Genomic DNA, 12,460 nt, shown 5'->3' with positions numbered 1-12,460 from the left:
ATTTGCATGCATGGATCGGAATTGGATCGGTACACAGGTTAGTGAATCAGGTCGGAGGGAAATCGGGTCACAAACCGATCGGTACACGATCGGTTTGCTTAGTGAATCTAGCCCTAAGTGTGAAACACAGGTCTTTCTTTTTGTTGTTGCTTAATAAAACAATGAGCATGTTAAAATGTTAATGTGTTCAATTTAACTTGATTTACTCAGACTACCTGCTTCCTGCCCCTACAACCTAGTATCTCTCTCCATCACCTTTCCCCCTCCCTACGATCCATCATCTCCCATTATTCTCCTTCCCCTTCCCTCCCCCATGATCTAGTATCTCTCACTCTCTCTTTCCTCCCCTTCCTCCCAGAAATCCAACATTTTTCACTCTCCCCTCCCTCCCAGAAATCCAGTATTTCTCACTCTCCCTTTCCATCCCCCTTGCTGTAGCCCTCCAAACTTGTCTTTTTGGTTGGCAGCACTAAAGACATAGTGCCGCCTGCAAGCCTAGAGCCTTTCCTCTGCTAGGTCCTGCCTCCTCAGACCAAATTTCCTGTTTCCAGTGGGTGAGATGTGACAGAGAGAAGGCTCCAGACCAGCCATTGGCAGCATCTAGGTAGACCTGCCAAGTCTACTGCTTTCAGCAGGAAACTCCTACTTTTGCAGGTATTTTCTCACCCTCCCACTGAGTTGCCCCCAGGTTCTGTAGCAGCAAGAAGGGACTTCATAAAAGGTCATTTCCTGCTGCCATTAATCCCACAGCAGCAGGTAATGATGACCTTTTATGAAGGTTTTTCCTGCTGCTGCGGCACCTGGGAGCAACTCCTTTTCCCTCTGACAACCATTTAGCTGGGCCAGGGATGGAGCTGGGTGTGGTGATGGACAGGTTGAGCTGAGGGCCAACCCTGAATCTCCCACGGACCCTTGGCATCTCTGTCTATGCCATCTACAAAGGCAAGTTTGGAGTGCTGCTGGAGTGCAAGGAGGGAGTGAAAGATGTAGGCACATAGGAGAGGTGAGAGGAAGAGATGGCAGGACCTGGAGGGGAAGAAGGAAGAGAGAAAGATATTGGACCGCATGGAGGGGTGAGAAGAAGACATACCACGACCTGAAAAGGGAAGGAGCAATGCTGGATCCATGGAGGGAAGAGAGAGGGAGAGATGCTGTCTGGGGAAGAGGGGCAGGAAGGGGTGTCGAGAGGAGGGATTAGGCATCCCTCCTGCCAGAGATTGTTTCAAGGGTGACGGCAGGAGAGATTGACCATCCCTCCTGCTGGGGATTGTTTCAGGGGGGTGGCAGGAGGGATTGGGCATCCCTCCTGCCAGGGGATGCTTGCAGGGGTGGGGTTTCCCTGCCGCAGCCACTGAGCTGATTGCAGCAGGGGGATTCCCTTGCTGTGATCAGCTCAGAGGCAACACGATTCTCTAACTGGCACCAGTGACATGGGGTGCTGGTTAGAGAATTGTCAAGTTCTGTATAGGACGCTGGTTTGCGATTCTCAGCCGCCGCCTAACAGCATCCTATACAGAATCAGGCTCTAAATGTTTACCATTTACTGAGTTCATAAAATATAGCGGGTACTTACAACATATCATACTGCTATATTTCCTGTAGGCCAATTAAAGCCTAATATGCATAGATGCTCCCTCATTTGCATATAAGTTCATTAAGATACTAAAGGAACCTTTTAACAAGAATGTTAACGTGCTAACATAGATAAAAGATACTTATCATTCGCTTTTAAGTTCATTGCATATACTCCTATCTATGCCCTCTGAGTGTACTCATTGGCCCAACATTATGTTTTCTTCCCAACATTTCCAGTGAGTGATCCTTGTTTTTTGAACCCCTGTGGGAATCGAGGCTACTGTTTGTCCAGTAACGGATCCCACAGCTGTACCTGTAAAGTAGGCTACAGTGGGAAGAACTGCGTGAAAGGTAATGAGATTTACTGTGGGCTCTTGGAGGCATGCTTACTAGTGTCCTTTACCACCTGCCACCTTTTCACCTCCCGTTGTTACTGTTCTATTTTATTTCATACTAGGTAAGTTAGTCATGTTCAATCCTGTGTGACACAAGTATTTCTTATAGTTAACTGATTAAGGTGCTTAAGTTAATTTCTCATGTGGCTCAGTCTCTAAGTCATCTTCTAGTAATTGTGAACCATTTAAGGGAGCAAATATTCAAAATGACCTGCATCATTGCAAATTGCATAGGCTACATTAGTATTAGGCCTGCTACAGAATCAGCTGTACTCTCCTGCTCTTAGCTGGAATTAGACTACCTAAGGTGATATGTTTAGATTAAGTAGGACATAGAAATTTTGCTGGGGGAAGTGTTAGTCTGGTTTGGTATCTTTGTCCCACAGAATGGTATACATTTTCTGACTATCACTTATCTGTGATTTAGTTTCCCGCCTCCTACTTCATTTTCCTTTTTTCCCTTCAGAGTTGCTACCTCCAACATCTTTCAGGGTAGAAGAAGTAAAGGAGCATGAAATCACAATTTTTTGGCACCCACCTGAAGATATTGATGCAGTGCAAATGATTGATGGATATGCTGTAACATATGTGTCCTTTGATGGTGCCTACCGACGAACAGATTTTGTGGACCGGAGTCGTTCTGCTCATCAGCTACGGGCACTGGCTTCTGGGAAGACCTATAACATCTCCATCTTCTCAGTAAAACGCAATGTGAACAACAAGAATGACATCAGTAGGCCAGTGACTGTCATCGCAAGCACACGTGAGTTTCATGAGCAGAAATATTGAGGTGTTATTTCTTAAAGTGCTATCTGGGAAATTATGTACTGCTGCACAAGATATGCAGAATATTCCTTCTCAGACAAAATAAATGATTAACAATGTCAGAGTTTACAAAGTTTAAGAAGAATTTGAAAATTTGCAGGTAGGAGAGGGTAGCGGCAGCGGCTTGGAGCTTGGAGAGGAGAAGTAGCCAGGAGAGGAAGAGGTCATCGGCAGTGGCGAGAGTTAGCTCCGTCCACCCGCGTCACCCACGTCAGGGCCCGAACTCCTCCTTAAGAGAAGGGGAGCCGCGGTGCGAAGAGTCCAACAAGCAGCCGCGTGGTAGGAGAGGGCAGCGGCAGCGGCTTGGAGCAGGGAGAGGAGAAGTAGCCAGGAGAGGGAGAGGAAGAGGTCAGCGGCAGCGGCGGGCAGCGGTGATAGTTAGCTCCGCCCACCTGCGTCACCAGTGTCACCCGCATCACCAGCCGCGTCAGCGCCCGGACTCCCCCTTAAGAGAAGGGGAGCCGCGGTGCGAAGAGTCCAACAAGCAGCCGTGTGGTAGGAGAGGGCAGTGGCAGCAGCTTGGAGCAGGGAGAGGAGAAGTAGCCAGGAGAGGAAGAGGTCAGCAGCAGCGGCGGGCAGCAACGAGAGTTAGCTCCGCCCACCAGCATCACCCGCGTCACCAGCCGTGTCAGCGCCCGGACTCCCCCTTAAGAGGGGGGCCAACGGCGCGCGGCCATTCGGCGCGCAACGAAGGAGAGCGGCAAAAGCGCTCGCCTTAGCGAGAGCGCCTTTGTGAAGGGCCTTGAGAAGGGCAGAGCAAAGACAGCCAAGGACTCCAGAACACCAGGTAAGGGGAGCGCACACACAAGAAGAAAACACAATAAGACACGCACAAGACAGGAAAGGATAAAGAAGCAGCAGGCTCTGGAGATAAGAAAGAAGCCCAAGGGAGGATAACCAAGACAAAAAAGCGGCAGAAGAAGTAGACAGGAAAGAGCCAAGCACAGGAGAGAGCACAGCGCCCGCACGCATAAAGACATAAGACAGGGAAGAGAGCATCTAGTGGACTGCGAAGAAAGAGAAATGGAAGCACCAGGAACCTGGAGGAGCTTCCCAATATACTGCACGAAGTGTCATATGTATGACTACCTTCCCTCGGGAAGGCAAGCATACGTATGCAGTCGTTATTAGGAACTGGAAAGTCTGAAGAAGGAAGTTGGTCGACTGCAGTGCAGGGTTCAAGAGCTGGAGGGGCTCCACATCTCAGAAGCACCATTCAAGACAACTGAAGACCCCGCAAGAGAGAGCCAAATTGAGGAGCAAGTAAGGAAGCTCGAGAGATTCATCGAGGAGGCCTACAGGCAGGTAGAAGAGCAGGATCATCGGCAATGCTGGAGCGAGGCAGCTACATCTACACGAGATGGAGGACATGGGCCAACAGATGGAAGACAAACCAACAGACGCCAAGAATGAAGGACCACATGGAGGATTCGAGCAAACAGAGAGGGCGAAGACTGGCCGGTACCCCGAAAGAGAAGTAATGAACCACACCGAGGATACAGACATGAGACCAGTGAGAAAGCTGAAGAAGGGGAAATCTGCAGTCATCGTGGGAGACTCAATCCTGAGAGAAGTAGACAGTCACGTAGCAGGAGGGAGAGAAGATCGGCTAGTGACCTGTCTCCCAGGAGCAAGAACGAAGGACGTCACTGACAGAATCGAGAGGATCCTGGATAGCGCAGAAACAGAAGAGACAGCAGTGATAATCCACGTGGGAACAAATGATGTCAACAGAAGAAATTACAGCAGGACTACGCTAACTGAACAGTTCAAGATCCTAGGAAGGAAACTGAAGCTGAGGACACAGAAGATAGCATTCTCAGAGATTCTGCCAGTACCGAGGACAGACGTGAAGAGGCAGACTGAGCTGCAAGCAATAAAAGCATGGTTGAGGAGATGGTGCGAAGAAGAAGGATTCCTTTTTGTGAGGAACTGGACAACTTTCTGGGGGAAGAACAAGCTCTTCAGGAGGAACGGACTACACCTGAGCACGGCAGGAACGAGGCTGCTAGCAAACAACGTCAAGAGAGGAATTGAGCAGGCTTTATACACTAAGAAGAAGGGGAAAGCCGACAGTCGACCTGACGTCGACGGTTCGGACAAGAGTATCCAAAGAAGATAATGAGCGGGAAAAATGCTGGGAACAAGCAAGAGACAAACAACAGAAACTGTTGGCCAACAAGAGGGGCAAACAGATAAAATTAGAGGAACAGGAGAAATTGGAAAATCAGGTTGCGGACGAAAAAGATGCACCAAGAAATGAGGAAGAAAGGAGCAGAAATCAGGGACTGGCAGCCCAAATAGGGGATGGCAAGAGGAGCAAACCGCATGAAAAACAAGCAGAGAAAAGAAAAGACCGGGACTTAAATTGCTTGTACGCAAATGCAAGGAGACTAAAGACCAAAATGGAAGAATTAGAAGTCAAAGCCAAAAAAGAGGACTTTGACATCATTGGAATCACGGAAACATGGTGGAATGAGGATAACCAATGGGACATTGTACTGCCAGGGTACAAACTCTATAGGAGAGACAGGAGCCACAAGAAGGGTGGAGGAATAGCACTATATGTAAAAGACACCATTCCCCTCAACCGGAGTAGATATAGAACCAAAGGCGGAAGGTTTGGAGTCATTATGGGTTAAATTACCGGGAAAAAATGGCCTTGACATAAGATTGGGTCTGTACTATCGTCCGCCTGGACAAGCAGAAGCAAACGACAAAGATCTGGCAGCAGAATTGAGGCGGGAAGGCAACAACAGGAACGTGACACTAATGGGAGATTTTAACTACCCTGGGATAAACTGGAGTATTGGAAACTCGAACTGTGCGAGGGAAACAGAATTCTTAGAGGCTGTGAGGGACTGCTTTATGGATCAGCTTGTCAAGGAACCAACAAGAGGGAATGCCACTCTTGACCTAATTCTCAACGGACTAGGGGGACCTGCAAAAGAAGTGGAAGTAGTAGAACCACTAGGAAACAGCGATCACAACATGATCCAGTACAAATTAGAAGTAGGTACAGCAAAAGGGAAGAGAACCACAATGACAACATTCAACTTCAAGAAAGGGAACTATGATGCTATGAGAGCAATGGTAAGGACAAAAACTCAGAAACAGCTCAAAGAAAACAGAAACTGTAGAGCAAGCCTGGTCTCTATTCAAGAATACAGTGCAAGAAGCACAACATATGTACATCCCCAGATTTAGAAAAGGGTGCAAAAAACCCTGAACAAAAGACCCCGCATGGATAAACAATGAAGTGAAGAAAGCGATAGGAGACAAGAAAAAATCATTCCGGAAATGGAAAAAGGACCAAACTGGGGAGAACTGGAAGGAACACAGGAAACTCCAAAGAGAATGTCATTGAGTGGTTAGGAGAGCGAAAAGGGAATACGAAGAGAGGATAGCCAGGGAGGCAAAAAACTTCAAATCGTTCTTCAGATATGTTAAAGGGAAGCAACCGGCGAGGGAGGAAGTAGGACCGTTGGATGATGGAGACAGAAAGGGAGTGATAAAGGAGGAAAAAGAGGTAGCCGACAGGTTAAACAATTTCTTCTCATCAGTCTTCACAAACGAGGACACATCCAGTGTACCAGAACTTCCATGGAGTGATCTTCCATGGAGACCAAGAAGAAAAACTGTCAACAATAGAAGTGAGCCATGAGGATGTCCTCCAACAGATAGATAGATTGAAAAGCGACAAATCACCAGGTCCGGACAGTATCCATCCTAGGGTACTAAAAGAACTAAGAAATGAGATAGTGGGAATACTCCAACGAGTTTGCAACCTATCCTTGAAAAGTGGCGAGGTCCCGGAGGACTGGAAGATAGCAAATGTTACACCTATCTTTAAAAAGGGGTCAAAAGGAGACCCGGGAAACTACAGGCCGGTACGTTTGACATTGGTTCCGGGCAAGCTGGTAGAAGCACTGATAAAGGACAGCATCTGTGAGCACATCGAAAAAAAATGGGCTGATGAAAGCAAGCCAACATGGATTCTGCAAGGGAAGATCATGCCAAACAAACTTACTGCACTTCTTTGAGGGGGTAAACAGCCAGTTGGACAAAGGGGAACCCATGGACATTATTTACCTCGACTTCCAAAAGGCCTTTGACAAGGTACCCCATGAGCGGCTACTTAGGAAGCTGTGGAACCATGGGGTAGAAGGGGACGTACACAGATGGGTCAAACACTGGTTGGCAGGCAGAAGGCAGAGGTTTGTAGTGAAAGGTCACTACTCGGGCTGGAGGAGGGTCACGAGCGGAGTTCCGCAGGGGTCGGTACTCGGACCGCTGCTGTTCAATGTATTTATTAATGACCTGGAAACGGGGATGAAGTGTGAAGTTATAAAATTTGTGGATGACACTAAATTCTGTAGAAGGGTTAGAACTGCGAAAGAGTGTGAGGACCTACAAAGGAACCTGAACAAACTGGAGGAGTGGGCGATTAAATGGCAGATGAACTTCAATGTAGGGAAATGCAAGGTCATGCATATAGGGAGAAAGAACCCGAAGTTCAGCTACCAAATGGGGGGATTAGTATTAGAGGGAAGTAACCTTGAAAGAGATTTGGGTGTACTGGTAGACAAAACAATGAAGTCAACGGCACAATGCGCAGCAGCCGCGAAGAAGGCAAACAGAATGTTGGGTATTATTAAGAAGGGTATTATGACCAGAACGAAAGAAGTCATCCTGCCGTTGTATCGGGCAATGGTGCGTCCGCACCTGGAGTATTGTGTTCAGTATTGGTCACCGTACCTTAAGAAGGATATGGCAATACTTGAGAGGGTCCAGAGGAGAGCGACACGAATGATTAAGGGCATGGAAAACCTGTCATACACTGAAAGATTGGAGAGACTGGGGCTCTTCACCCTGGAAAAGCGGAGACTCAGAGGAGACATGATAGAGACCTACAAGATCATGAAGGGCATAGAGAGAGTAGAGAGGGACAGATTCTTCAAACTTTCAAAACATAAAAGAACAAGAGGGCATTCGGAAAAGTTGGAAGGGGACAGATTCAAAACGAATGCAAGGAAGTTTTTCTTTACCCAGCTTGTGGTGGACACCTGGAATGCGCTTCCAGAGGGCGTAATAGGACAGAGTATGGTACTGGAGTTCAAGAAAGGATTGGACAATTTCCTGCTGGAAAAAGGGATAGAGGGGTATAGATAGAGGGCTACTGCACAGGTCCTGGACCTGTTGGGGCCGCCGCATGAGCGGACTGCTGGGCACAATGGACCTCAGGTCTGACCCAGTGGAGGCATTGCTTATGTTCTTAAGTTCTTAGCCTTCCCTCTAAGATCGATCTTCCTGTGTTTAACTATTTGTTTCTTTTAAAGAGGCAATCATAGTTTTCTTCCAGTATCTATCCCATTTCCCATAGGTATTTATTTAAATGTTTTATTTATTATTTAAATATTTGTTACCCATGCTATCCGATCATTCTAGGTGGGGTACAAAAGTAAAACATACATAGTAAAAACAAACTTACAAAACAAAACATAAAGACCCATATTCTATAAGCGGCTCTCAAGCGCTGCCTGGGCACTGAGGAAGTCCTTCCCTTCTTCTCCCCCAATCCAAAGGTCCCCTCACCTCACCTTTTAAAATTTAAGGGCATCTGCAGTTCTCAAGTGCTGCCTGGGCCTTCTCAGCATTCTTCCTCCGTCGCAGCTCACTGAACCAGAAATAGGAGGTGGGCCATGATGAAGAAAGAACTCTGAGGGGCCCGGGCAGTGCTTGAGAGCCACTGCCACTCTGGGAATGCTCTTAAATTATAAAAGGTGAGGCAGGGGGAAGGACTTCCTCAGCACCCATGCAGTGCTTGAGAACCACTGTTGCACCAGGATGCCTTTAAATTTTAAAAGGTGAGGCAGGGAGCCTTTGAATCGGGGGAGAGGAAGAAAGGATGGACTTCCTGCCCGTGGGGGGCCTCCAGAAGCTACCCTTCTTGCCCTCTCCCCAAGGCCCACATTAATCACGTTATTTTTTGCTCTGAGCTTTGATAGGTTTGGGGAGAAAAACTCAATTGTAGGTTCCCTTCTATAGACAGTTTAGATCTTAAAAGAGCAAACTTTACTTAGCTAGTCTCAGTAGAATAATAGCCTTTTATAGTGCTACAATTTTGTAAGCTTGAACCTTCTACTAGAGATAATTTCTGGTAGGCAGAGCAGGGTCTGGCTTAGTCTCCATTCCCCCCTGCCCTCCCCTCTCCCACCCACTCCTAGCTCATTTATTTACGTATAGTCTTCATTTGTTGTCAATTATTCTAATTAGAACAACAAGAGAACTCTATATTTCATTAACTGCAAAGAATCAAAAAGTAAATAAGCAAACAATATAACCCTAAGACTATCTAAGAAATAAACACTAAATAAAGCATGTAATAATATCGTAAGGCTCTCTGTACTAGTCTAATATATTCCTAGTAGCTTAATAAGGTTTGATTAGTTAATTAATCAGCTCAATAACAAGATGCAGACAATAGTCCAGCAGCAAGAGGGATGCTATCCAGTCTTTCACTGAGTGTCATATGTATGATTTTCTCCCAGTTGGCAAGAAGTTATATGTGTGTGCTCACTGCAAAGAGCTCCTAGTTCTCAGAGAATGAGTATGTTCCTTTGAGGCTAGAGTAGCAGACTTGGAGGAGCTGAGGAAGATAGAGAAGTACATAGAGGAGACCTACAGGGATGTTGTAGAGAAGTCCCACCTCCAGTCTGGTAGCTCCAGTCTGGTAGCCCCTTGGAGGAGAGCGGTCTCCTAGAAGGAGAGCAACACCCTGGTGAAGTAGGAAATAATCCTGTAGCTAGGACCTACCCACTAGGGGATGCAATATCCTCTCACACCAAGAAAGTGTCTCCAGTGACATCTGCCCAGGAGAAAAGGGTTAGGACAGCTGTTGTAGTTGGTGATTCGATCATTAGGCATGTAGATAGCTGGGTGGCTGGTAAGTGTGAGGATCGCCCGGTCACTTACCTGCCTGGTGCGAAGATGGTGGACCTCACATGTCACTTAGATAGGAATTTAGATAGTGCTGGGGAGGAGCCAGCTGTCTTGATACGCTTAGGTACCAATGACATAGGAAAATGTGAGAGGGAGGTTCTTAAAGACAAATTTAAGCTCTTAGGTACAAAGCTGTAAACCAGATCCTCCAGGGTAGCATTTTAAGAAATACTCTCAGTTCTACGCACAGGACCCAAGAGGTAGGTAGAGCTCCAAAGTCTCAATTTAGTGGTTGAGATGATGGTGCAGGGATGAGGGATTTAGATTTGTTAGGAATTGGGCAACCTTCTGGGAAAGGGGGAGCTTGTTCCAAAAGGATAGACTCCACCTTAACCAGGGTGAAACCAGGCTGCTGGTGCTAACATTTAAAAAGGAGAGAGAGCAGCTTTTAAACTTAGATGCAGGGGAAAGCTGACCATCACCCAGAAGCAGATGGTTTGGTGTGAGGTATTCTTGAAGGATACTATTGAAACAGGATATTTAGGGAGTCTCAGCAGAGAAGTTTCAATAATAGTGAAAGAAAGCAAGGAAGGTTTAAGACGAAGGCAGAGTAAAAGACTCAAATTTTCCCTGTCTTCTCAGCAGCCTGTAGTTACAAGGAAAAAAATGACTTTGAAGTGTCTGTGGTGAGAGCAGGCAGTGGCTGAAGAGGAGGAGGAGGAGGTAGCCCTAAGGAGGAAGCAAGAGGGAGGAGAGACCAGGAGGGGTTAGCGGCAGTGGGCAGCGGCGAGAGTAAACTCCGCCAACCCCACTGCGTCATCTACAGAGTCAGCGCCCGGACTTCCCCTTAAAAGGAGGGAGCCGCGGCGCGAAGGTCACACAGGCTGTGTGCAGGTGCTGGAAGTGAGAGCAGGCAGCAGCTGAAGAGGAGGAGGTGGCCGGGAGGAGAAGGAGGTAGCCGGAAGGAGGAAGCAAGAGGGAGGAGAGACCAGGAGGGGTTAGCAGCAGCGGGAAGCGGTGAGAGTAAGCTCCACCCACCGCACCGCATCATCTACAGGGGCAGCGCCCAGACTCCCCCTTAAAAGGAGGGAGCTGCGGCGCGAAAGTTACAAAGGCCGCATGCTGGTGGTGGTGAGAGCAGGCAGCGGCTGAAGAGGAGGAGGTGGACGGGAGGAGGAGGAGGTAGTCGGAAGGAGGAAGCAAGAGGGAGAAGAGACCAGGAGGGGTTAGCAGCAGCGGGCAGCGGTGAGAGTAAGCTCCGCCCACTGCACCGCATCATCTACAGGGGCAGCGCTCGGACTCCCCCTTAAAAGGAGGGACCGCGGCACGAAGGTCACACAGGCCGCGTGCTGATGCTGGTGGTGAGAGCAGGCAGCAGCTGAAGAGGAAGAGGTGGCTGGGAGGAGGAGGAGGAGGTAGCCGGAAGGAGGAAGCAAGAGGGAGGAGAGACCAGGAGGGGTTAGCAGCAGCGGGCAGCGGCGAGAGTAAGCTCCACCCACCGCACCGCATCATCTATAGGGGCAGCGCCCGGACTCCCCCTTAAAAGGAGGGAGCTGCGGCGCGAAGGACACACAGGCCGCATGCTGGTGGTGGTGAGAGCAGGCATCGGCTGAAGAGGAGGAGATGGCCGGGAGGAGGAGGAGGTAGCCGGAAGGAGGAAGCAAGAGGGAGAAGAGATCAGGAGGGGTTAGCGGCAGCGGGCAGCGGTGAGAGTAAGCTCCGCCCACTGCACTGCGTCATCTACAGGGGCAGCGCCCGGACTCCCCCTTAAAAGGAGGGACCACGGCATGAAGGTCACACAGGCCGCGTGCTGATGCTGGTGGTGAGAGCAGGCAGCAGCTGAAGAGGAGGAGGTGGCTGGGAGGAGGAAGCAAGAGGGAGGAGAGACCAGGAGGGGTTAGAAGCAGCGGGCAGCAGCGAGAGTAAGCTCCACCTACCGCACCGCGTCATCTACAGGGGCAGCGCCCGGACTTCCTCTTAAAAGGAGGGAGCTGCAGCGCGAAGGACACACAGGCCGCGTGCTGGTGGTGAGAGCAGGCAGTGGCTGAAGAGGAGGAGGTGGCTGGGAGGAGGAGGAGGTAGCCGGAAGGAGGAAGCAAGAGGGAGGAGAGACCAGGAGGAGTTAGCGGCAGCGGGCAGCGGCTGAGAGTAAGCTCTGCCCACCACACCGCGTCATCTACTGAGTCAGCGCCCGGACTCCCCCTTAAGAGAGCACCTTTGCGAAGGGCCTTAAGAAGGGCCAGGCCACTTCTTTCAAGAACACAAGGAAAGAAAGCACGGTAAGGGAGTAGTTGGCGCGAGGGAGAAAATCCACATACAGGCATAGTAGGGCAAGGAGACAGCAGGTGCTGAAGACAAGAAGGCCCAGGAGGGACCGTACTCACACAGGAACAAGGAGAAGCGGCAGGCACAGAGAGCGCGGAAGAAAAGCTGCAGGAACAGTAGGTAGGAAAAAGGGAGGCCCAAGAAGCAGGCCCAAGAGGAAGCACACACGCACCTCAGCGAGTAAAGGAGCAGCAGCAGAGAGATCATACCCAGGCAAAAAGAGAACACACACACACAGGCAGAGAATGCACACACAAGCAGGAAGACAACGATAAAGGGTGAAGAAAAGGCAACCACAAGAGAGAACGCACACACATACACAAGCAAAAGGTACTAGCAGGCACAGAGGGCTAGGAAAAGGAAGACAGCGCACACGCACAAGCGGAAGGAGGCAGAAG

General features: G+C 49.1%; 1 protein-coding gene across 1 annotated transcript in view; it reads left to right on the top strand.

The window, feature by feature from the left end:
• The window catches only part of SNED1 (sushi, nidogen and EGF like domains 1), a 1,138,259-nt gene that overhangs the window by 723,380 nt on the left and 402,419 nt on the right, over window positions 1-12,460 (top strand). The window contains exons 19-20 of the mRNA XM_033958723.1: window positions 1,813-1,926; window positions 2,437-2,733. Coding sequence (XP_033814614.1) covers window positions 1,813-1,926; window positions 2,437-2,733 — 411 coding nt within the window. The remainder of the gene's footprint in view (window positions 1-1,812; window positions 1,927-2,436; window positions 2,734-12,460) is intronic.

Source organism: Geotrypetes seraphini, chromosome 9, assembly GCF_902459505.1.
Source record: "Geotrypetes seraphini chromosome 9, aGeoSer1.1, whole genome shotgun sequence".
Taxonomy (NCBI): domain Eukaryota; kingdom Metazoa; phylum Chordata; class Amphibia; order Gymnophiona; family Dermophiidae; genus Geotrypetes; species Geotrypetes seraphini.
This window is presented reverse-complemented; position numbering and strand designations above follow the sequence as displayed.